The 26780-nt window shown below is 38.5% G+C and overlaps 1 protein-coding gene across 19 annotated transcripts in view; it reads right to left on the bottom strand.

The window, feature by feature from the left end:
• The window catches only part of gphna (gephyrin a), a 96908-nt gene extending 72036 nt beyond the window's left edge, over positions 1-24872 (bottom strand). For 17 of the 19 annotated variants that reach the window (XR_013800098.1, XM_079633676.1, XM_079633690.1 and 14 more), the window contains exon 1: positions 24751-24872. Coding sequence is in view for 18 of the 19 variants with exons in the window: in XM_079633676.1 (XP_079489802.1) it covers positions 24751-24814 (64 nt within the window). In the remaining variant the exon portion in view is untranslated. The remainder of the gene's footprint in view (positions 1-24750) is intronic. The other 2 variants (XM_079633687.1, XM_079633685.1) reach the window with 2 other exon arrangements.
• Positions 24873-26780: the final 1908 nt, after the last annotated feature.

The raw sequence follows: 26780 nt of genomic DNA, 5'->3' as shown, positions 1-26780 counted from the left end.
GTCACGTTAGTCCTGAGGTTTGAGAGAATATGAGTTATGTCAAAACACATTACTCAACAAAAGCACGCAACTACAAGCGTGGAGAATCATACTCTCAGGCCTTTGTGTATTTTATGTAATGGAGGCCACACTGTTACACACCAGACAGTATTAACATTACTGTCCTCCTCTGCGTTGTGTCAACTTCCTCTGGGATTTTACAACCTGTATGATGGTGAGCAGAATCAGCACCACTGATAACCATCAGCTCAGCACACATCCTCAAGCACCAGCACAAAGCTCCTAGTAGTTACAATTACAAAAAGGCAGACAAACCTTGATGAACAACAGTGAGAACTTTATTATTAAAGGTTAGCCAATTATAACAAGGGGTCACGTGCATATAGAAGTCTTAGGGAAATACAAATTAAATGTTCAATACAATGTTCAATCCTATGTTGTTTTGGACTCCACTGACTTTCACTGTATGGACAAAAACAGTTGATCTTAAACATGATGTTCCCCAGAAGAAAATGGTTCTAGAACGAAAGGAGGGTGATAAGGACAGAATTTTTATTTTTGGGCAAACTATACCTCTAAAGGCACAGTAGCAACAAAGAAAGTGTTGAAAAAGAGAATGAAAAACTAGACAATCACTGTTTGTGGTGAAAGATATCTTGACCAATGTTATTATTGGACTTCAGGGAAGAAAAACAAATACAAAAGTATAGACTATATAAGTGTTTTAGTCGAGACCAGCTCATTAGAGTCAGAGGCCAGGCCGATACCCGAGTAGGTTGAGTCCGAGTCAAGACCAAGACCAGAAAAGAGTAAAGTATGAGTCTGATTAATTCAGACAGTGTAAATAAGCTTTCCATTGAGGCAAATGAAGCCTAGTTTCACGTCAGCGTCGCGCAAACATCCGCAATACCACAGAGTGGAGTCGGCACAGAGAGACCACAAAACAAGTCAAGACCAAATGCTACAAAAGTTAAAGGGTCCATGACAAGACCAAGACCTTGAAAATATGGTCAAGATCAAGTCCAGACTCGAGGACTACAACACTGGACACTGTGTTCAAGTCAACATTGAAACCCCATTTAAACCAGGATTTACTGTGCATGTTATGCCAAAGAAAAATATCTTTAATGTTTCATCAAAATATAACAATTTGCTCTGCCTCTAAAATGACTTTTTAGGGTCACCAAGCTCTTATTTTTCAACCGCCAGCCATATAGAAACGACTATTTATGATGATCAAGTCCCATTCTAAAAATAAAAATCCATTTAATATCATGCTTTACCTAGAAATATGCGGATTGCCGAATTAAAAAGGTTGCAAATAATAGTAACAGAAATAATAGTAATTTCAACAGCATTGTGATATAAAAGGGTCCAGTCTAGCTCAAAACAGGTCAAAATCTGTGACGTGGGAAGAGAATGACCCGTGTTGTGTAAATAAATGATAAAGTGCTGCCATTCACCGTCACATTCTCCATCACGCACAAGGGCTCGGTGCAACACTTGCTTCATAATTGCAGCATTTTCTCACCCTTCTCTCTTTTCTCCTCATCTCTTGCTCTCTCTGTTCTCTCTCTCTCTCTCTCTCCCCACCCTGCTAACCCTTGATCTATAAATAGGCTGGTGTTCCCTGCAGGAGGCAGGAGAAGTGAGCTCTCCTCAGAAAGGCGGCAAAAAACTTCTTGTCACAGGCACGGAAATGCAATGTCTTCTGTGTGAGCATGAATGAGGGTGAAGGAGGATTGTTCGTATACAAGTGACCGTGTGTGTGTGTGTGTGTGTGTGTGTGTGTGTGTGTGTGTGTGTGTGTGTGTGTGTGTGAGAAAGAGAGAGAGAGAGAGAGAGAGAGAGAGAGAGAGAGAGAGAGAGAGAGAGAGAGAGAGAGAGAGAGAGAGAGAGAGAGAGAGAGAGAGAGAGAGAGAGAGAGAGAGAGAGAGAAGGCAGCAGTTGGAACATTCATCAGAGATGTTAAGGCATCAGAATGTTAATGTCACCAGAGCTCTGCCCAGCATGAGAGGAGAGTTGTCTATATTCTCAGAACTGCTAAAGAGCTACACTTAAGGCATTGTTAAGCATATCAATTCATTGTTAAAGTCATTGTTCCTTTCAAATATTTTAAAAAGCTGGCAGTAACCAATGGTAATACCATGGTGCTTTAATATATATATATATATTCATTACACAGATTTAAACATTCATATGGTATTCCTAGGAATTCAAAAAAATACTATATGACAACATATGACTGTTCTATATATGAGAATAGGAATGATAATTAGTTGACTTAACATTCACCCAGAAGCTGTAACTGATTTGCTGAAAAGCAAGCAAGTGAAGGTGGCCATAATAGGAGAACCAGTCACTGATTCATTAACTAGCCTACATCAACTGTCAGTTTGCAACCAGTTTGCAACCAAAACGAAGCGTTTTTGCTCACCCTCAAAAAGGGACAATTTTAACATGCTATAAAATATTATCTGTGGGGTATTTTGAGCTAAAACTTCACACTCTGGGGACATCAAATACTTATTTTACATCTTGCAAAAAGGGGCATTATACCACCCCTTTAATGTTATGATTTCCTTTTATAGTTAGTGAAAAGGAAATAAAGTATTATATAAAATAATGTAAATATAAAAGGAATTATTGAACACCACCAATTCTAAAGTCACACAGAAACGGCATCTTTCAAGCTCTGTTTGTAGGAAGGCGCGCACACACAGACACACTTGCTCTTTCTTTCTACCTCATGTCTGTGACTCACAGCTCTGCAGACGGAAAAGTCTGTCTGCATGGACACTTTGGTGAGGTGAGAGTTTCCCTCTCAGCGTGAGACTGTGTGTGTGTGTGTGTGTGTGTGTGTGTGTGTGTGTGTGTGTGTGTGTGTGTGTGTGTTGCCTGTAGCTGTGCGTAGGAGTTAGACTTGCATGAGCTGAGCTGGTGTAAAACCCTGTCTCGTTAACCCCTGCCTACATTCAGAGAAGACCCGTGGACCTCAAACACCACAGGTCCAACACCTGGGAGCAGATAAGCCCAGCTTTGAGCAGCAAACCTCGATGGAGCAACATTCCCTTTGAAAAACCCTCCTGCTATAAAAGACTACATATAGAAACATCCGATACTAAAGCTTACCGTACAGGGACAAGTCTGTCTCCGATTGGGTGATCAGCTAATCCAGTTGGTTAATTTACTTCCTGGTTTGTTTCATCCCCCTTCTAAATGTTCAAGGTTTATTCTGATACCAAGTAGCAAATAAGGTTGAAACTTAAAACTCTTACACAAATATTCGTACATTTTCTGAGGCATATACGAGGTGCAAAGTTGCTGTGTGTAGTTTCTGGGGCGTTCCTACACAGTTGCTAAGGTCTCCTGGGTGGTTACTAGGTGTTCTGAGTGTAAAGGCCGTATTCACACCAAGAACGACCACTATAAAAATAACGATAATGATAACTATGAGTTCACACCAATATCTAGTGTTAGTGGGTACTCTTTTCAAATATGAGCAATAGTAGCTTTCTCAAGCACAACTAGCAACATGATTTAGAGGCGTTTGCTGTCTTCAGATGTGTGTCCAATCAGACTGAAGAATGTGTAACATCCTGCTGACCAATCAGAGAAGCCACCTAGACCAACTCCCCAAGAGCAACTTTATACATTACTCACTCCTCGCTCTAGATTTAATCAATGACTATCTCTACTGCCCCCTGCCTCCACCTTCATGACTATGCAAAACTGCTCTGGAAACATGGAATATATGGGAAAAAAAAAGAGTAGAAAAGAAAAGGGCTTTCAAGAAAAGAGAGAGTCTGTGTTGGTTTCAGGTGAACTCCATTAGATCAGTGACAGGAACAAGCTGATCCCCAGGCACATAGTTAAACATGCTGGACAGGGTGTGTGTGTGTGTGTGTGTGTGTGTGTGTGTGTGTGTGTGTGTGTGTGTGTGTGTGTGTGTGTGTGTGTGTGTGTGTTCAGGAGAGAATAGAGAAAAGCACAATGGAAGTGAGCTGCATTTCAAAGCACCTTTATACAAAATGTATCGTATAGAGTCTACAAAAGCTCAGTTTCTAGATAAGCATTTACAAAGGCAAAGGAGGGAATAGAGAAAATGAAAAATAATTTATTTAGGGGGGAGGGTGCAGAAGGAAATGTGGACGTGTTCTAGAGAGGAATGAGGAGCATCCAATTAAATCATTGAGAAAACACCAAAATCATGCCTTACGATATATATAGAATGTGTGTGTGTGTGTGTGTGTGTGTGTGTGTGTGTGTGTGTGTGTGTGTGTGTGTGTGTGTGTGTGTGTGTGTGTGTGTGTGTGTGTGTGTGTATTATTCAATAGTCAGGAATGTGACTTTAGCAAGTTTTTTGCATCTTTAGCCATGCATGAAAACAGGAATGATCCCTAACCCGTTTGAACCTTGCTCATGAGTATTAATTAGGTGGCTTAACATTCACATGGAAGATAACTGATTTGTTGAAAAGCCGGTAGGTGGGTGTGGCCATATTAGGGTAACCACTCAGTGATTCAATATTTGTTTGTTCTATTAACTGTTGGTTGCACCCTATTGGCACTGGCAGACGCTTCTGCTTGTTTTTTAAAGCAGTCATTTTATGTGGCCAGGGCTGCACGTTGAATCGAAATAAAACCTAAATCGCAATTTGGCTTACTGCGATTATAAAATCGCAAAGGACGTGATTTTTAATTTTTAATTAAATAAATATATGCAAAGCCTGTTAGTGAAGATCTGTGAAGATCTCTGTGATCAGTAGTAAATACTGCTCAAACTCTGAAAGCACTGCAAGCTTGAATTTCTTATAACGTGCATTTTAAAGAGCAACAGGCGTCAAACATCTTCCTAAACTTGTAATGCAAAGCGTTTATAAACCCGTTGTCCAACAAAAGACATTTAATAACATGTTTGTACTCCAAACTCATTTCATAACGTCAGTTGAGAGTTTGAAATAACTTTTTTGTAAGCTGATGTGGCTTATCATAGAATATGGCAGACAATATAGTATTGTATAGTGTTCTATAGAGTGATAAAGTCTATATCGATTAGGATTGCATAATAAATATGTCTTCATTATGATGAAAATACCAGAGTCTTGAAGCACAGTAGTAAAACACTTTTGTATTGTAATGTTTACTGCCTTGACCTCTGTGTTTCCACTGTACGTGCCTTATTGTACGTCCCACGCTGCTAAAAAATTTTTTTAATTTAGATAACAGCTCAAATAACAAATATTGGTGTGGAAAAAAGTATATAAGTGCTTTAACAAAATGACAAGCCGCACTGTTCTGGTTTCCCTATAGTAAGTATATTAATGTAAATAAGTCAAGCATTTTCTGTAATTGTATTTAGAAAAATGTTCCCTAAACATCAGGCACTTTAACCAGAAGATCATCTGACCTCACTGGACTTCTGCACCAACAGAATGCGCTTTAAACATTCCATCATGACGTTCTGCGAAGTCAGACTTTATAAGAACACCACCATCTAAGTCTGAGTGAAAAATGAAAAAAAAAAAAAACATGAGTTAAAAGTTGCCCTCGTCGTCTCTCTCTTTCCAGAGCAGATTAATAAAACATCATACACAAGCAGCTCCACTGCTAACTTACTTAGTCAGCAAAATGTAGCCCATCTCTCAACACTGAACACACACACACGCATGCAAACAACGGCAAGATCACACAATAACAAAGCAAGCACACACAAAAAGAAAAGAAATCATACTGTGAAGAAGCGAGTGCTTTCAGTCCGTCTTTTAAAAATGTTCAAGTTCACAGTGACGATCAAAGTAAAAAAAAAAATCACAGATAGGCAAGACCACACACGCATCTTAATAAATGATGTGAATGTGAATTATGATATGGGTGAATCCACTAAATGGGGCATTTTAAAGCTGAAAAAGGGGGAAAAAAGACTAATTATAAATAGCTGGCAACTTTCATTTGTTTAAACATACCAACAAACAAAAATAATTCCATGTTGTTTTTTCATAATTTTTTGACCAACCTTAACAACCTTAAGTTCTTACAGTAACTGTTATTAAAAAATATTTTTCCCCCCAATTTATCTTGTTATATGACTCAGTAGGGGATGATCTTTAAAAAAAATAATAAAAAAAAACGTTACCATGATATTCTATATTTAAAAAGGGTATATATAGATATATCAGCATCATTGTCTTTATAAGCAGCACCTTTTAGTTTCATGAACCTTGAGAGGTTTATAACGTCAACTTAAACTTACCACCCTGTTAAGTTTCTGAAGGCATAATTACAATGCAAAACTACACATTTTATAAAGTTATACATTTTCATTTTCTAGTTGCTCATGATTTCTGGATGAAGTTTTCTAAAACATTTAGGAGGAGCAATATTTAGCCGATTAAATATTTTAAAGACAAGCATTACTAGAAGAAAAAAAAAGTATATTCTCTAGACTCCAATACCATGATTTTAAGATTGTATTACTTTCCGTGACTTTTCCAGACCAGGAAATCACAACTATAAAAATTCGGATAAATTCCTTATAACGAGATGAATTAGTCTTTACCGTTTTTCCATTTCCATTTTAATTACTCTGAAATAATTCCAATTTTTTTTTCCCCAATGGCCTTTCCTTTATATCTGTGAGATGGGATTGTCCACCATTATTAATATTTCATTTCCAAGCTGATAAATATTGAGGAGAGACTCATTCAGGAAGCCGCTGCACACATAGAGAGGAATCTCAGCACTCGTCTCTTTATATCCCTCCATCCTGCCACTCCTGTCATCTTCCGCTCTTACACTCGCCTACATTTCTTAATCCAAACACACAGATAGTTCATATTGTAGGCTACATAAGAGGGGAAAACTAAAAACCAACATGAAGAGACAAAATGACAAACAGAGATGGATAGAGACAGATGGTCAGTCAGGAAGAACAATGGGGAATGATGAAGGGATCTGAAGACTGAAGTAGAGAATGGGGGAGGTGAAGAAGGAGCGACTGAGGAAGAGTTGGATTAGGGAGGAGAGCGAGAGACTGTGGATGAGAAGAAAAGGCATCAGGGTAGATAAATGATGAACAAGATGAAGCATACATCCTAAGAGAGCGAGAAAGAAAGATAGAGAAAAGACATCAAAGAATGAGTGATTTAGATTTACAGAGGTATGACGCAAACCCTTACATCCAAAACACACAAACACACACACACACACGGCTATTCCCCTTGTGAACGCTGGTAATTATCTTAAAGCCCACTGCTGATGACCCCTGTGCTTTCATTAGCACTCTTGCCTCATTTCTGCACATACAAGCAGACACATACACATAGAAACTAAACTGTTTACTCTCCTGCAAGACATTCATTAAGAGCAGAGCTGTCACTGTAACACATATGAAAACAATATTTTGGAGTTCCTCTTAAAGGGATATTATGGCTTTAATATGAGTTAAGGTCTATGGGCAGCATCTGTTATCTATTTAGAAAGAAAAAAACATTTTAACCCTTCCCTCTTTTTGTGAAAGCAAAGAATAAAGCGCACAGAAAGTTATGGACTTGCAATGGAAGTCTATGGGACAAATACACCAACTGACCCATGTACCCACATTGTAAGAGCATTTCGGTCTCTTTTTTGTTTGTTTGTAGAAAAAAAGGTTACCAAAGTGACTGCTTTTTGCTCCAATACTGCTGAAACTTGCATTAAAACGCACAAAGAAAGATTAAAACTTAACATAAATGACCTAATGAAATCAAACATCTTTTGTGGGCCATGTTTGCTTTAAAGCTAAATGCTTGTGTACTCATAAAAAGTCAACACAGTTAACTTTTTTGGAACAAAATTGTTGTCTGGTTACCAAACAGTTTGGGTGACCACTGCATTCTGTTATATGGACAAATAACATTTCTTAACACAAAAAAAAAAAAAAAACTTATTTTGCATTCCACATACAGGTTCGGAACCACATGAGGGGGAGTAACTGACAGAATATATTAGGTGAACTCTCAGCTTATTTATGGGCATGTCAAACTTTTCATCACATGGTCTCTAGAATGAAAATGTCCCTCCTCCTATTACCATCTTCCTTATAGCAAAAGCAAGTAGCGAATCATGGTTTAAGAGTCTGACAAACTAAAAGTTAGTGGCTACTCAGAAAAAAAAAAAAAAAAACATGAGCTCTTTAATATCTTTCAACACAACTTCCTTTTTTAATAGGAAATGAGGGCCTTTAAAACAGAGAAATGTGTTGGACACGTGGCCTAGCCAGACGTGCTAATTCAGGATATTGCATGGCTTCCTATGCACTCTCGACTACTTCTAAAAATAAAAGTGGCAAAATCCCAAAAATATAAAGGCTTGAATCACCCTCAGAGTGACGGGGTGCAAAGCTTCTCATTAAATCTCATAAAGAAGCATCATACTCCAATCTTTTCTTGATTAAAGGGATAGTTCACCCAAAAATCCAAATTCAGTTCTGTCATCATTTACTCACCCTCATGTCGTTTCAAAGTCTTAAGACTTCTGGTTCATCTTCAAAATAAAAATTAAGATATTTTTAATGAAACCTGAGAGATTTCTGTCCTGAGAGATTGGTAAGTGGAAACAAAAATATGACACCTCAAGTTTATGATATTGTACAAGCAATCCATATTATCGGAGCGGTTTGATGTGCTCTATGTATGTGTGTTGATTAAAAGCCTAAATTAAATTTGTTTATCAAATAAAGCATTCATGTCTCTTCAGAAGACTTGATTTGCTTAATTCATATGGATTACTTTTACTATGCATTTATGAACTTATGCAAGACTTGATGTTGACACTTCTGTCAGACGCAATTTAAGTAAAGAGTGCCTGTGAAAAACACATTGTCCCGATTGAGTATCTGCGGTCAGATGAGATGTTGTCAGGCTATATGTTAGTGCATTATTTGCAAGTTATTTTTGTAACTTATGACAAAAAGTCTCTCACTTCAGAAAAGCAAACTTTCCTGTTGTACTGTTCTCATAGCGTGCGCTCTTCGTTGCATGTGCAAATGCGTTGTCGTGCGCTGTATAGTATCCCTTCATTCTGAATAAAATGCAAAAGAAATTACGAGCATGCAATGTCATACAGGCCGGGAGCCAGGTCCACTCCTCAGGATGTTTTTTGCTGCCTTTTTTCACTATTATTTCCTATTATCTTATACCTTGGGCCATCAAAAGTTGGTAATGACCACCCCCAACTCGGCCCCGTTTGGTCTCAGGGGCCAAAAAAACTCCCTTTTTGGGAAAAGCTTTTGACGGAATGATGTAATTGTGAATATTAAGGTACTGCAGCTACATAAATGGTCATATAACCCTAAAATGTAGCATGGTGTATCCTGATACATTGGGGAAACTAGCAGAAAAATATTCTGGTGATTGCTGCTTTTTTGCTGTCAAATATCACCCTCAACATACCCCAAAAGTCCAAAAAATGTCTGTCTGCCTGACAAATTGTCATCAAAAGTGATAATTTTCAAGCATTTTATTATACATATCACTGCCTCAAATGTACATGAAAAACTTCCCAAGTTTATAAGCTTCAATTTAAGACCAAGATGACCTTTCTGTCTAGTGGATTACAGCTGGTATAACCAAAGTTCTCTCCTGCACCTCAAATCGGAGAAAACAGAACTTTCAAGCATTACCATTCCAGATATCGGATTAAGCATATTTTTTGCATATGAACAATACTTCTAGAAAGAGTTGAGACTTGACTTATGTACTGCTATACTATATGAAGTGAATTGCATGATGTTTATTTAGTAATGTTATGCCCCTAGGTGGACTGGGGTCAGGGTGCAACATAGGGTAAACTCACACAAAATCAATTAACCAAATGTGAGATTTGTGACCCATCACTTTTGATGACAATTTGTCAGGCGGACAGACATTTTTCGGTCTTTTGGGGTATGTTCTATGTTGAGGGTGATATTTGACAGCAAAAAGGCAGCAATCACCAGAATCTTTTTCTGCTAGTTTCCCCATATGGATATACCATGCAAAATTGTTGGGCTATATGACCATTTATGAATAACTGGTACGTCATCATGAGTAAGCTGGAAAGACGTTTGCATGCAGGTATGTATGTTTATTCAATTCATCAGGAGCAGTTGCCATACGTTTCATTATCAGTTCATGTTAGTATTATGTATTTGTAACTGTAGTTTCCGTAACCCCAAAATGCCACTTTATTTTCACTGTGTTATTTTGTGTATATTTTTAAATTACTGTAGTTGCTCATACCAATTTACTAACTTTATTGTATTAACAAAAACTAGTTTGCTAACTGCGGTGCATTATGGGATTGAATGAGTACACTCGATAACATCCACTATGGTTTCGGACGCCAAATGGCCGTCCCCTGAAATAGTGCCCAATTAAAGGTTTAGGGGCTGATTTCAAACACAGCCCAAGACAACAAGAACTTCCTGTAGGCTAGGGCTGCACGATATGAGGTAAAGCTGCGATGTGCGATAACATTGTTTAATATTGCGATGACGATATGACTTGCGATAAATGTGATTGTTAACTATACTGTTCCCATGTCTTAGTGCTTTAATAGGTTCTTTGTGTGATATGTCAAACGTTTATTACCTGCCTGGTTCAGAATACACGATTTTAGCGCGATTTTGGCACGATCCGTTTGACGTATGGGTGTCGTGGAGATTCGTAATAACGACAACGGGCGTCGGGACGCAAGATTCGATCGTTTCATCTCGTATAGTGTGTCATAGTGGGCGACAACCTACGTCTAGACCTAGACGATGCTTCACGACAGAAAGACTATAGCATGTTTAATTCTTTAACGGTCCTCCACGACGGGTTGAATATGTGAGCGAGACGTGAGTGAGTGCAACAGTGAGTGTGTGTGTGCGCCAGTGAGCGTGTGTGTGCGTGAGTGAGCGAGGGACAGTGAGTGTGTGTGTTTGTGTGTCTGTGCGTGCGAGTGAATGTGTGTGTGTGACGGCACGCGATGACTGGTCGGAAAGCAACGTGTAGTCTGACATGTTTCTTGTCCACGACAAGATTTTAGGAGTCAAAAACGTGTAGTGCTAATCTGAACCAGGCATTATTCATCGTGTCAGGCTGTCTGTTGCGATGTGTTCATCGCGGGAGTTCATATCGCGATGACGATGAAAATTCGATGTATCGTTCAGCCCTACTGTAGGCCTCATGTTGCAGACCAGTTTGTAAAAATCATTTATGGGGACTGTGACAGCAGGACTGTCCTTCACTAGACTGACACTGCGGATGAAGACAGCCTGCTCCAAAATGTGAGAGCTGTAATCCCACAATCCAGCTCTGCATCCGAATCGGAAGCTTAATCTGCTGCAGAACGACTCGCTGGGTCTCACACACCACACTGACTTAAAGGTGCTCTTTTCATTCACTTTGTGGTTTGGTGTGTTTTGTGAATCAATGAAAGTGTGATTGCATCTGATACGTCCATAGTTGGGATCACCCATGACGAACAGGAAGATCTCAAGCATGACTAATAATGATCCAAAGCTGCCCGTCTACAATCACAAGAAAGACAGAAAATTAAGCAAAGCAGAGAGACGGAGAGATGAATTAAGTTGACAGTAGTTGAGTTCTTAAGACAGATGTCTGCGGACTCATCTCCGCTCCTGCAGGAGTTTGTGAATCCCTCTCACCAAAACGCATCAGATCATATCAGATATCTCATTATGCTATACAACCAATTTTTTTTTTTTTTTTTTTTTTTTTTTTTTAAATAGGTCCACTTCAACCAATATACAGAAACTGACACTTTAGACCAGTTAGACTCATTTCATTATTAGAGAAAGAATTAAATCAATAGAATATATTATTATTATTATTATCCTCTACACTAATGTTTCATTACAATACAGAATCGCCACTCTGAAGCAAGCCAAGCATCAATGCTTTAATTAGCATTTGTTGTTAAATCGAAACAAAGTGCACTGCTTTCGGTTATTTGAGAGCAGTCAGAAGTTATTGTAGTACGGTTGCGCAACTAAAGACGTCTCATTCTACATACGCACCGAGAGCCTGGATTCATTTCCCCTTTAACAGCATTAAAGAGAAACAAAAGCCTGATATGAAAAATGCAATTTTTAAGAGATGCCATATGAAAGCCTTATTGCAGTTTAATAAGTCTTGATGTTCTGTAATACTTTCCGTATTTCTCCATATTAAAGAGGCTGCAACTGTACTGCAATGTGACCCGAGATATGAAGATTATGACGGTATTGTGGGATCCTTGGGATTCACACCCCAATAATTGATAATAATGGTGGTGGTGGTAGCAAAATGTTTGCTTCCAAGTAGGTGTGTTACCTACACTTTATTCACACTGAATGTTTTTTTGGAAAGATCGGAGCTTTCTACTCATCAAAGAATACAGAAAGAAACTTGCCACCTTGCCTTTCTCAGGACAGGCACTGCACTCACAGAACTCTGAAGTAATGCCGACACAGAAACACATCACATAGGCTATACTCTGAAACACACACTCCGACAGTTTACAAAAACGTAAAGAGCAGCATGTCCATTTGATCAGCGGTGCATTCCGGGGGTTCCTTTAGCCGTAGGTGAAGGGGGTCTGTGATTAATGTCTGTATTCTATTATCTAAGACGCTGCAGTCACACCGTGTCCAGATAAGGCTTGAGTTAAATTATTCATCCAGACACGAGCCAACAGAACACAGGCACATTCAGATGGGAAGGCATGTTTAAGAGAAGAGATCATTACTGAGACACTTTGGCAGATTCTCTCTCTCACACAGTCTGTTTCCACCATATGGGCCTCTTGTACTGTTACTGATACAGTTTCTACCTCACTGTGAGAAGTGTTCCCGGAATATAACCAAGCTGTTCAGGCATCAACAATAAGGATTTTTTTTCCTGCTGGCCCAATCGATTTGTCACTAAACGTAAAAAAAAAAATTATAATATATTTATACTTCCAGAACCTAACTGTGCGTTCACACGGCCTCCGGCAAGAGCGTCAAAGTGGCCGAAAGACATTCATTTTCAATGTGAGCCGAGGGCGGTGCGGCGCGTCTTGGACGGTGAGAGCGGCGAGGAGAGTTGAAGTCCAGTCAACTTTATGGTAATGAGCTATGACGCAGTTCGGTGGCAACCAATCGGAATGTAGAAGTCCTCCGCTTGAGAGGATTGCAGAAAACGCAGTCTGGTAAACTTTGGTTCCGACCATATTAGTTCCCAAGCAAAATGGAGGAGAGGTTGATCATGTGTATTTGATAAGAAGGCACGCAACACTATTTATAGGCAATATTTACGGCTAGAACGCTTGTTTTTAACCATGAGCACAAAAGCCACACCACACAAATGGATTTTAATTGGATTATTTAGTTAGCAAACATGTCGCTGTAATTGTTAAGTTCATTCCATCGATCAATTTCTTACTTTCACATTAAAAGATAACTTATACCCTACTTGTGGTCAATCTGCACAAATAACGATCAACATGCTTGTTTTCTTTGCGGCCTCTTTAAATAAAGTTTTTAAAAAGACCAAGTATTCGATGTACGTCAGCGTCCACAAATCTTTCTACGGCATTGTTGGCAGGGCGGCGAGAGCGAATTTTGACGGTGTGAACGCACAGTAAGAGAGTATAATGTCGTCTACGCACAAAAGCTTCTCCTGAAAGTCGGAGAAATTCCCATTTTGTCGGTACAATTTTATTTTATTTTTTCTATTAACAGTTCCAATTATAAGTTTTATGTTGTTGATGTAAACAAAGGGCAAACTGTTTGTCTCCACTAGCCTGCCAGCTAACATTACAGTGTTGATGTAGTGTTTAGCTTTTGTCTGTTCACCAATCCTAAGGAACGTACCACTCTGAAATGTCCTGTAAAATCTGTGCTTGCAAAGGTTCTGCACGATCCGCTTGTTCAGGGTCTTAATAGGGGTCGAATTGGTATGGAAAAATTGATGCCATTGTGAATATTTACACCTGAACAGATGAAACTTACGGTTATGGTAAGGGGCGTAACATTTCCGGAACACACTCTAAGCGGGTCGCCAATCACAACACACTGGGCCAGCTAACCAATCAGAGCAGATTTCATATTTCGGAAGGAGGGGCTTAATCGAAACAGGAACTAAACAGGGTGTTTGATACAGAGAGAAGCTGCAATAATGTATGCATGTCTCAACAGGTAAAATTAGGCAACTTTCACTTTTAGCTGGGTTGCTATGTGTCATGAGTAAGCAATTGACTAGGTTAAAACTAGAGCGAACACGAGTGCGTTCTTATGATAAACCCATCCAACATATCTGCAACGGGTGCAGATTTTGCCAAAGCTGTTTGAGGCACACTGGACAGGACACTGGGCAGGACACATCCGAGTAAACATTATAATCTGGAATATTTGTCTCCCTGAACGAGTGCATGATGATAATGTTTTATCAAAGTATTTATTGGACCACAGTTGAATCACAATGCCTCGTTCACTTAGACGTGTTCATGACCTGTTTCATCATGACAGATCTGATCCGACCACTCTCAATGTTTTGATGGTGCCTTGGAGGCTTAATTTCACTTTAATGGGAGAAAAAAACCCATGAATTGCTTACTAATAGTAGTAAATAAACAATAAACTGAAGATAATTATTTTAAGAAGTATTTTAACTTGAAAAATCGTACATACTTCACCGAAAGGCTAAACAAGAAAGAGTTATATCTGTACTTCTTGACTAATGGAACCAGTTTTGTGCTTCCTGAGACTAAAACTCAGCCCAGGCAGGGGGTCAATTGCATAAACATAGGCGCTATGTTAAGACTGTGTCTAAGAAATAAGTTAGGGTAAATCAGTCTTACTTTTTCGGATTCAAATTAGACCAATCTACCTTTTTCATGCAACTGACGGATTTAAAACAAGTTATGACCAGTCTTAAAGAAAACAAATTAGATGAATAACTTGTAAGACTAGTCTTAAGGCACCCAAGATAAGATAACCAAGCTGATTTTGGACCCAATTCTCCCTTTCAAAAATCCTGTATCTTGATGATCTTTGATCAGATTTTCCTGTAGTGTGATGTGATTGAATCTGCTCGGAAGAACGTCGGGCCGCACCAATCTCAAGTCGTAAATATCCAACATGTTGAATTTTTACGATCAGAAATCCTGTTGTGTGAGGGGAACCCCCGAAGACAAACACGCACACACTCTGTAGATTGTCACGAGGAATGAAATGATACCAAATCAGGAAGTGACCTGACAGAAGACGGAAGCATAACACGACTTCATCCAAACCTTTTACTTTTTCCGTAAGAATTTTCTGTAAAAAGCAGTCCAAACTCCAAACACTATTATCATTTCTTCTTGCCTGTTGTCTGCCACATTTGTGTACTCCAAAGTCCCATTTGACCATGAGAGATTTCCTGCGTTCACAGTTGGGAATCTTGTTGTTTGTGAATGGAATCTGTTAGTGTGTGGTGTGCTGTCTTGGCACTCGACATGCTATAGGAACAAAACTGTTAAATCTATGATTTTTTTATTGTCATGTTTGCTGTCTCTCACATTTTGTAAATCTGATAAGATTTTACAAAATCTTTTAATTTGTGAAAGCCTTAAGCAGTTTATACAACCGGCCACAGGTTCTTCTAAACAAGCTGATAAACGGATAGTATAGCCTTTTTTCAATCTAACAAATAAATAATATGGGCATGTATGGCTGTGATATAAGATATGCAAATAGAAAGGCATAATAAACAGCTTAGAGAGCTGGAGCTAAAAATTTTGATGCGCTTTATATGGCGATTAAACGGAAAACAATACGAACCGTGTCAGGCCTTGCTCCACGGGGCTGGTGCGGTGAGAATAGCTCCCTGACTACAAACACGTGTACATGTTCACATCACTAGTAACATGCTCGCAAACATGAAAATATCGCAAAAAAGCTAAAAAATAAATAAAAATCACACAGCAGCATTATTAAGGAACGATAAAAACCAACACAATTAAACCACGTTTGCTCACACAATCACAAAGCCATAACAAAGCCATGTTCTCAATCTATTCCACAAACACACAGGCTTTCTCTTATGTATTCAGAGTTGTATGTGTCTAGCGTTGGACAGAAGTGTGTTTGGAGTGCCGTTGACAGTGGAGGGGTGTAATGAGAGTAATGATTAAAGGCCGATTAAAACTGCATGAGGATTATCATGCTCATTTTCAGCCTCTGCTGTGCTAACTATCAAACAGTGCTGCATTTCAGCCACTGCGCTAGAATATCCTTGCGCATGCATTCGTTTTATACACATTCCTATACGTGGTATTTAAATCATTGATTTTTAATTGGTGCCAAACACCACGCTTTTTGTGTGTGTGTGTGTGTGTGTGTGTGGATCTGGGCTGGTCTCTGAACTCTAATGGTGGAGCATGATAAATATATGACCAGCCATGAACCCCTTCAGAGGTCCATTTAATCAGCAGTCAGGAGGCCAGCGTGAAAAATCCACAATTTCAAGGCCAGCACTCAGGGCATCATGGGACAGAGGAGGGCAAAGGTCATTTCTTGATCATTAAGAGCTGAAAGAGGCACGAGTTTGCTGAAATAAAAGTCATAATCGGAAGTGAATTATATCTTGTTAGGCAGTTAGGCTGATATATTGTCATACTGAAATGGATCTCTGGAGCATTTGAGCATATAAATATCTTATGAATAAGCAAAATCTGTTTCTCATTTACATAGATGTTTATAGAAGACAAACTATTTTTAGCAGATGCGCTCATATTGAAACAACTTTACAGTGTTTTCTTAAACGTGTAATTGGACCACTCATATTTCACTATAGCAAAAACTAAAAATATGAATGAATTATCAATTATCCTAACAAAACAAAAAAAACACATATTGTGTGTATATTTCAGATGTTCTGTATTAAAAGAGAAAAGCCCTTATAACTCAATAATACAGTAAAAAAAAAATTGTAAAAGAAATTAATAAATCAAAAGAAAAAGAAATTGACAACATTCTTCACTAAGAATTATATTTAATTTAAACACACACACACACACTTATCTTAAAGGCAATTGCACACTGAGTCTGAAATTTTCGTATGCGTTTTTTTCGTATTCGTGATTCCGTGGCTCTGAATTGTCAAAGCACCATTCAAACTGCTTGTTACGGATGCGAAAAACGCAGAAAATCGAAGTTTCGGAGGCAGTGTGCAAGCGTGATTGACATAACGTGAGGTCGTATTTATTTTTTAACATGCGAAAATTTCGGATGCGCATTTCGGACTTTTTTCGGACCTTTACTCTGAAAAATGCCACAACAAAACTTTATGGAACATGGACCTAAATCAAGGTCTAGGCCTATTAGCACTTCTGCTAATGGACATTAGACATTCTTTCAATAATAATAATATAAGAAAGAGAATTAAAGGATTTCAGATTGTACTAAAAACAAATGAAACTTGGGTGCCTGTGACGTCAGTAAACAGGTCAGTCTGGCTCTATGACGGCCATATACCCTGTTTGTGTAAAATACACAATATACCATCTGCAATGAGTTCACACACTCTCCACACACTCTGAGTGTAAGTGGGAAGTGAAGCATAGGCTAGACGGCATGGTATAAATGTCCTGCTGGATCATATTTCCCACTGCTCCAAATCCCCAGCAGGACACAGACACAGAGCCAACACGTTCATGAGCCATTACGCATTTATGAATGAAGCTTGTGGTGTGGTAATAGAGGCAGGCCTCTGAGCCAACCATGCTGGAACACACTGCGAGAGGACAGGAGACCTGTCACTCACTATAGGTCAACCAATAGCAGAGCGGGAAACTGCGAGATCTCAGACAGGTGACCTTCTTGAGAAAAAAAAAAGTCTTCAATAAATGTGTAATGAAACAATGTTAAAAACCATTTTGGAAATTAAACAGTTAATTTAGTATGTAATTAGGTGCAAACAAAAAAAACGAAATAAAAGAATAATTGGTCTTTTTGCAAAAGCATGCTCACATGCACAATCATTATTTATTTTGGCTCTTAACATTAAGCACAGCCAAATAAAGAATATTTTGGCATGCAAGTATTTTATGCAAAATAAGAGCCAAAATAAACTATTTTCATGTTAGAATGTTTATGTTTAAGTATGTTGATGCAAAATTATTCAAATTATTATTAATAAAGAAATGCTTGCATGCAAGATTATTCTTTATTTTAGCTCGTACTTGACATACAAACACGCATGAATGCAAAATTATGTAAAATAAGTGCCAAATAATTTGACATGTCAGTATGTTTTATGTAAAATAAAAAAGACATGCTTATATGCAAAATAACTTTTTGCTTTTTATATGTCAAAAAATTGCTTGTATGCATAATCATGGGAAATAAGAAAAATATTAAGTTCATATGCACGCATGTCTTTGTAATATAAGAGTCAAAATAAAAATATGTTTGCATGTCAGAATGTCTATGTAAAACATTTGCAAAAATAATGAATAACTTGTAATCATATTGTAATACCCAAGCAAGCAAGCATATATGTAAAATAATAACCAAAATAACTTTGCATGTAAAATAAAATCCATAAAGAATTTATCATCTTAAAAATGATCACCCTAACGTTTAACTGTAAATCTGTGAGTAGTACTTGCATGGAGAACCTTCCATTTCAATTCTGTCTGTTCTAGTTGGACTAAGTGGGCCCCTTAGGCGTTTCAAAGAATACATCATTGCCATGGGGTTACACTATAGCTGAGACTTACATTAAGTATATCTCAGTACAAGCTATGGCTCTCTAAACAGCAGAGAGATGCTTCAAAGATAATCCGCTTCAAAAAGAAATTCTTGTGCCCATGCTGAGAGATCTGAGCTCTAAACATATGCAGATAACAACTGCAGTGGATTTATCATGAGCATGCAATTTCATCTCGCCCACATCTGGACAGAAATCCCTCGATGGAATAGATTAATAATCCGCTAAACTGAAGATACCTTCAGCATAATGCAGTTACCAGAAAGAGAACTGCTTTCGATGGGTCTCTCTGGTTGCGCCGTATGACAGCTTCGTTACCAGATACACGTAAAACTCCGTCCGTGGGCATGCAGCTTAGTGCTTTTTATGGCAAAATGCCTCAGGAATGATATAGTATTAAGTCACTGTAGGTCCAAAGTCTTTCAACATCCTAATTAACTTTAAAAAAACGACAGTGATCTTTAAAAATACGCACCCATATGCTTCTATAGTGACGACAAACCTAGACTACCATAAATGTATCTTTCTAAAGACATTTGTCCTCTACATCCCCAAAGGGCAACTAGTCAGAAAACGAGGAGCATAAATCCACAAAAATGTCATCCATGTCGCCATGGAAAGGAGTATTCGCATAAACCACTTCATAAAAGCCGCACATTTGCCTCTAGCTTTGATTTGATATCTAGCATACGTGCCGTTCTGAGAACACTGACCAGAATGCTTTGTTATCTGTGTTCTCCGGGGCTGATCTTGTCTGAATTTTTAACACCTGTGAAATTATGCCCCTGTAATTCAATACTGATGGCTTCGAAACGATACCTGGGGACTGACATCTGAACTATCTTTCATTAAGGCTTATTAATGGCAACTGTTGACGTAAAACTGAGATTAGATCTTGGCAGAGGCCCATGTCTTTCAAATACAAGATCCTCTATTGCCTTTAAGTCTGGCACATGAGTTCCCAATTGCTATTCAAGTGTCTGCTCCCTCACCACTGGAGGGTTTCTGGAGGTGTTAAAGGGACTTGAAGTGTAAACTTTTGGAGAGCTGTTTGAGTGTTAGCACAAAGATACCCTTCACAAGGGTGCTAACATGCTCTGACACCACAATGGCCTTGAGGAACTACATCTGAAGGTGGATCTCAAGACAGGAGCAGCTTACTGGTGACTGATGTAATAAAAAATTCAATACAACGATTACGGTGCTTAAATGGTTGCTATAACAGAGTGTTATGACTATAATAGAGTGTTGCAAGGACAACATTTTTGTAAGCCACCCTGGTTTCCTCGACAAAAAGCCAATCAGATTTTTTCCATTGACTTCTGGACAACTACAAAAAATAAGTTCTGTGCACGGCCAACAAAAGTTTATGATTTCTTGACTCGTGTCTTCTTGATCTTCACAAATTAAATGAATACAACTTTTAGTAATTTTGAAGCCTTAAAGCAATCGCCAGAAGTAAAAATCTAAGGCTAGGCTATTAAGAACTACTCCACGATGGGATGACTTCAACACCCCCACTTAGTTTCGGACAACTTTTTGCCTTTATTTAAAATCTAGAAAGCTAGAATAGAAGAGTTAGAATGGTTTGCAAGAGTACGAAGGCTGTAAAAGCCGACTAGTTAGTAGATCTGTTTGCCATGATGATGTTTAATGTCCTCAATGGCCTCTGTAGTCCCATTTCGCCACTTGTTGGCAACCGCCTTTTTCAAGACATCTAAAAGCATAAATAAATCACAAGGGGGTAATCCTGATGTATTTTATTATCATAGAATAAAACGTGAAAATATCTTAAGCTTGTGTTAACCACAGATCTTATTTCAAAACATAAAAGTTATGCTAATTAACTTCTGGGTTTTAGGATTCATTTCTGTGGCACGCTATAATAATACCCAACGTGTTGTATCAATATGACGCTCTCTAAATCGAAACTTCAATTTAATGGTTAAATATCTGGCCAAGTAAACCAAAGTTACGTATCACACACAATTGGGAAAATCGTATTCATTCGTTCTTTCATTTTAGGTAAATCGTGGCCATATTGTACTAATTCGTTCCTTCGTTTTAATCAAATCGTGGCAACAATTTAGCTTAATTAAAATCAGATAATGAATTAAGTAACGAATTCTAAATTCATATATTTAACGACTAAGCTGATGTTTTGGTTTAGAGAGTGCCGCCTTGTGGTTATATTGTTGTAGCACATTGGGTAGGTATTATTATAGTAATATTAAGAATTCTTAATTTGTGGCCACAATATATATTTTTCCCTGCATGTCTTGCACAGGGATCCATACAAAGTAAAACCCATTTGGATACTAAAAAAAAATCCAGAACTCAATAATTTCCTGTGTTTGAGGAAATAAAGCACATCAATTACCACCAAAGCATTTTAAGAGCCGGTTCGGATCCGGTGCTTTCTCGCGAACCAGTTCTTTGTGTTTCGACAGCCAAAGAACCTGTTCTCCACCAGGAAAATTGGATCCAAAGCGGCACCAACTCTTTGGACTAGCCACGTCATGCTTACGTCGGGGGCTGGGGGCGGGTTATTGTGACCAACAACGCGACGTGAAAGGTTGCGATCGCCATTGCTAAAAACACAGCGCTAGTAGAAAGATAGTACAACGATTGGATTCTAGATGGATTCTAAAAAATTCTAGGAAAGCTAAGACGTATGGCGACTTACACCGTGACGTAACGACGTCGTTCGCTGGGCTCTCTAGTAAGTGGAAAAACAAACAGGTTCTGAGAAGATTCGCAAGTTGAACCAACTTTGAACCGGTACCAGTTCCGAACCAGTTCTTTTTTGGTGGAAACGAGATAAATGACAGGCATGTACCTGAATTCAGTTTTTTCGCTGAAGCACGACAGCTGTTCAGAAGGAAGAGCCCTGCCCACACGGGAGGATCACTCTGAACACCTCAGAGACAAGTCCTGACAGCATCCACAGCCGTGAATGTAACTCTGATGCTGGCACCTTTGAATTGAAAGATGAGAGCTGGAGAGGAAATGATCTAAAAGCTTGGGCTTTTTCTCTATGTGTTATTTCATGTATCCGATATCAAAAAGCAACCAACGACTTACCGATAGATGTGTCTAACCCTCCATAGCATGCACAACTACAGCTCAAGCAATCAGAATGAAAAACGCTTGGTTGAGCAAACCTGATGAATGCAGTAAATATGTGGCATTTACAACACATCAAATTTGGTCCAAAATCACAATCCCCTTCAGGAGGCGGTTTGTAGGATACACAAATATTTTACCATTCTATAAAAACCAAAAGCAACACCCTTCCAAAAATTCAAGCCTTTGAGCTCAGCATTCAACCAAAACCTTGAGACTCATGAGAATTCTGCATTTGTCCTTTATATGCATTCATTATTTCCCTTTCTCCCCTAAAATGTTCCAGGCTATGAATGTTATACATTCAAAACATGCAAAACATTCATAACCAGACAGCATTCGGCACAATGATAACGTTCTGGAAACCACTGGGATATCAGCAAAGCATGTCTCGACTGCCACCCCAAAGATAAACACCAAAACAAATCAACTTCGAATAGCATAAAATCAATGGTTTCTAATTTAAATAATTTTTTTATGCCATTTTAACGCATCAGTTTGGAGACCTATTAATTTGGAAGCCCCTGTTATGTTTCTATTATACTAATTTACAACATCTGAAAACAAGGGGTCAAAAGGTTTTTGCCCTGTCAATGCCCAACTGTCTAGAAATGGCGATGTGTCACTCGCTCACTATTAAGTGTGCACGTTTCGTATTTCTTTGTGTTTGGTCCCATTTTCCTCTCACTCTAAGGCATCCATACTCGCTCTTCCTCCCTCCCTACCTCCTTTACACACACACACACACACACACACAATTCCACAGAGCTCCTCATCAATAAGCGTGCGCTTCCACGAAATGCCCCTACACAGTGCAAGCATGCTAACCAATCTCCTAGAAGGGTTTGCCGTGACTGCGACTAATGATGGACTAGATCAGCTGATGTTAGTATAAGAGAAAGGGGAAAAGGGGGGTGCTTATAATGTCCTCAGGAAAATCCCTCTCACCTTTTCAAATATATTTCTGTTACGGCTCCACATAGCTGAAAAAAACGTTGCGACAAGCACAAATATGAGGCTGACAGCATTTCAGCACCAAAAAAACAGTGGACAGCACACTCAGCCAGCAGTCATGCTTTTACAGGGGTGCGTGTGTGTGTGTGTGTGTGTGTGTGTGTGTGTGTGTGTGTGTGTGTGGTGGGGGGAGGGGGATTCCCACACTGTTTTATGCCATTCCCCCTCGCAACAAGCTCAGAGACTCGTGCTCATGGAATAGGCTTGCGGAAGCACGCCGAAAAGAATGTCATGAACATGTGACACACTGCAAAGTCATTGACATTTGCATTCAGTCTGTGAGTGCATTTCATCACTTGTGATCCAAGTCCAATTCATTTCCATGAATCGGTTCCTTTAAGCAGTTTGTTACAAAGAACCAGTTCAAAAAATTATTCAGCGAATCTTTTACATCATCATGTGATTCGTGACATCACTGTGTGGTATTACATTCTCTAAAATGTTCCAATAAAACCATGCAGCCACATAGTTTGATAAAACTGGCATTAAATTAGTGTTATTAATAAGGGTGATTTTAATAACACTAACTTAATGCGGTCACATTTATTGTTGTTCGTCGAATTTTCAGGACTAAATCCAATCATTTTAATTGGAATCAGTGCAAACAGGAATTGCACATGAGGGTAACAGATTTCCTCACAGATTTAACAATGGGTTCAAGTTGGTCACACAAGTATGCAGTGTGGACCAATAGAGAGCTGCTTGGTTTAAAAGCGATTGCAACACTATATATGACAGAAGATCACACCTGCAAAATTTCGCAGAAATGTTGCTAATGGGACTGCATAATCATGCATGTTGACAAAAACGTGCATTTAATCAAGTACATTTATTTACGTAACTCAGCACATTATTTACGAGTGGGAAAAACTGTTCTCGAATCAATGAGTCGATAATAGAATCGCTAATACAATCGATCAATTCGACTCGTTAACGAACGAGTTTTATCCGACTCGAGAACTAATTGTGATTGTGATAAGTTCATTATAAAGATATCTGAGTAAAAAAAACATTCGTTCACGAATCGGACATCGCTATTCATCACTCATCATTTATTCCCTCCTGCTCCCGAGGGGAAGCAACGGCAGCGATATTTAACAGGAAGGTGGCTGCTTCGTTCCCCTGATTTTAGCCAACATTGGGGTGGCGATCAATACAAACGATTCACATGCATACACGAGAGTACTACTTAATCGCGCGCATAGTAAAAGCCATTATCGTTAACCCTGAAAGTCGTGTTTCAGGTGCATTTCTAAGTGGATCTATCTATTGCACGAGACGCTGGATGTATATATTTAGATATCACCGTGCATGTGTACAAATAAAGACTGGAAGCAAACCCGAAGCTGAGATGCTGCTGTGCAGAAATCCATGAAGGAGGGAAAAAAACACTGCGTGACCAACTCCAAATACCAACTCGTATCTACATAACAGCACTATTCGGCAGACACACACGTTAATATGACCATAAACAGACATATGGCATCGATCGGAAGGTTCATTCACAGATATAGGAAGGTTTTCCAGCTATCTGCTTTATATTATTTGGATGTCTTGCGTACAAGCTATGAATAATTCATCACACAAACTGTTGTCTTGACACTGAGCTGTGCTGCATGACAGACCAAAGGCAGATCTCACAGAGCCGGATACATTATCGCATATGTGTATAAATTAATACGAGAATATACAGATAAGTAAACGCACAGCTTTTTACAAATGAGTCGAGGAACGCGAGCGATAGATGGGGCAGAACTCGCTGATAGGAATCACCACCAGCACGACTATCAACAGCGGGCAACAGCGTGAACGGACAGACCAGCACGAGCGACGAGGCGTAAAAGGAGCTAGTGTCATTTCGTATTTACCTGTCAATATTCCAACTCGGATTTGGTGGTCGTGGTTGGTTAAAATCATCCCGTCCGACGCCATGTTTAGCAGCGCTCTCGCCCGCACTGACAAGCCTGAGCAGAGCCGAGAGACGAGCGCATCGAACTCGGGGGGAGGAGTCAGGTGAGAGCAGCCGAACCCTGAGCATAACACTTTAGATTTGGCAAAGTTGCTGGTGATGGTGTACAATAATATAGGCTGCCGCTACAGTTTACTCTCAAGTCGCTTTTTTCAGAATGTAAGAGAAATGACTGGGCATTGATGCCATAGTCTATAAGCTGATGTTTTAGGCCTAACTTACACACTCCTTCATGAATATGTGATGAAGACCGGAGTGTAACGTTTGCCTAATAAATTTTGTATAACGTAGGTTAACGCTATTATTTCAAAAGTCGGCAAGAAACAGAAGATGCGATAGTCTTTCCTTCCCTATTGTGAGTTATATATATCCGAGTGAAACGGAGAAATGGCTTCTTGAAGAAGTAAATGTAGGTTGGGAATTGTTCATGTGATTGACAGGTTGTCCTGCCCTCCCGCCAGTAAACACGTCATCAGAGAAGAGAAGTCAATTAAAGATTACTCAAGAAATATAATTTAGGCATACTCTTAAATTATAAATAATTGTATTACATCCTCTAGCACCCCATGCATTTAATTTTATATTCAAAATGGTAAACAGGATGGATTGCTCATGTTTGTGTCCACCCTTAGTAGTTGTAAAAAAGGAATGTGTATAAAGTTATTAATATTGCTGTACCCTGTTGTATATTCCATTTAAAAAAAAAGGTAAACAGGAAATAAAATGGAAACATAAATGTATAAATGAATATATCTCAAACTTTAGTTTAAAAATTGTTTAAATGTTCATTGTTGTTGTCCCTAAAATGTTTTTACCCAACAATAATACAGTATTTGGCAAAAAGTAGCCTAATAGTTTGACATGTCTCAAATATGTGTTTATAGTTTGTTAAAAATGATTTATGATTTGTACATACAATGATTTATTAGTGTGGATTCTTTGGATGCTTTTTGTATGGGTTCACAATGTGTGGAAAAAGCACATTTGTGCCTATTTATATACATTTAATTTGTTTGAGCTTGAAGGGGCAAAATAGGCCTATCCCAACAAAATGTCAGTTGCAAAGATTTACAACCCCATTGTTATGTGGCCTTTGGCATTTGAAAGTTTCAGTAATGGCTCACAAATTTAGTTTAGTTTAGTTTAGTTTAGTTTAGTTTAGAAACCTTTTATTATTTATACTCAACTTAGTGGTAATTTGTTCTGCATCGTGGAAGTTCACCAAGACAAACACATTCACAACATCAATAATACTTTAAAATACAGGAGAAAAAAAAAACTTTTAGCACATGGTACAAACAAAAAATGTAATGTGTCTCCTGTTTAGGTCTCCAATTAATGTATAATTTAAATAAATGTATTAATTAATGAATAGGCCTATAGACAAATTATGTAATTAGTGCAAATGTAAAATAAAAAAGACACAATGGAACTCCACAGAAAGATAAGTTGATTTTCATGGAACTGCTAAACTTGAGTCATACGTAACATGAGTATTTGGTTAGTACATAATTTGGCTAATTTTTTTATGCTTTCTGCTACTTATGGGACTGTAGTAGTGAGTGTGTAAGAAATGCTGAAAATTGTATGCAAAAACTGAGAATCTGATCAGTGCTGCCAACATGACATATAATTATTTAAAATATTAGTTCCCTTGTTAATAATGTTAATAAAGTTTTTTATGGGAAACCCGATTATTTTCAACCTTCATTCTGAAATGAAGGGGAAAAAAATGTCTGAAAAGATTCATTTTTAAGGGGCGGCTCCTTTAAAGGGATAGTTTACCCAAAAGTTATTCCAAACCTGTATGAATTTCTTCTTCTGAACACAAATGTAGATATTTAGAATAAGAATACAGGTAACAGTTGATGGGCCCCATTGACTTCCATAGTATTTTCTTTCCCCCACACTATGGAAGTCAATAGGGTC

This window comes from Phoxinus phoxinus, assembly GCF_949152265.1.
Source record: "Phoxinus phoxinus genome assembly, chromosome: 13".
NCBI classification, from domain to species: Eukaryota; Metazoa; Chordata; class Actinopteri; order Cypriniformes; family Leuciscidae; genus Phoxinus; species Phoxinus phoxinus.
Note: the sequence above shows the minus strand (reverse complement) of the source record. Positions and strands in the feature narration are given on the sequence as shown.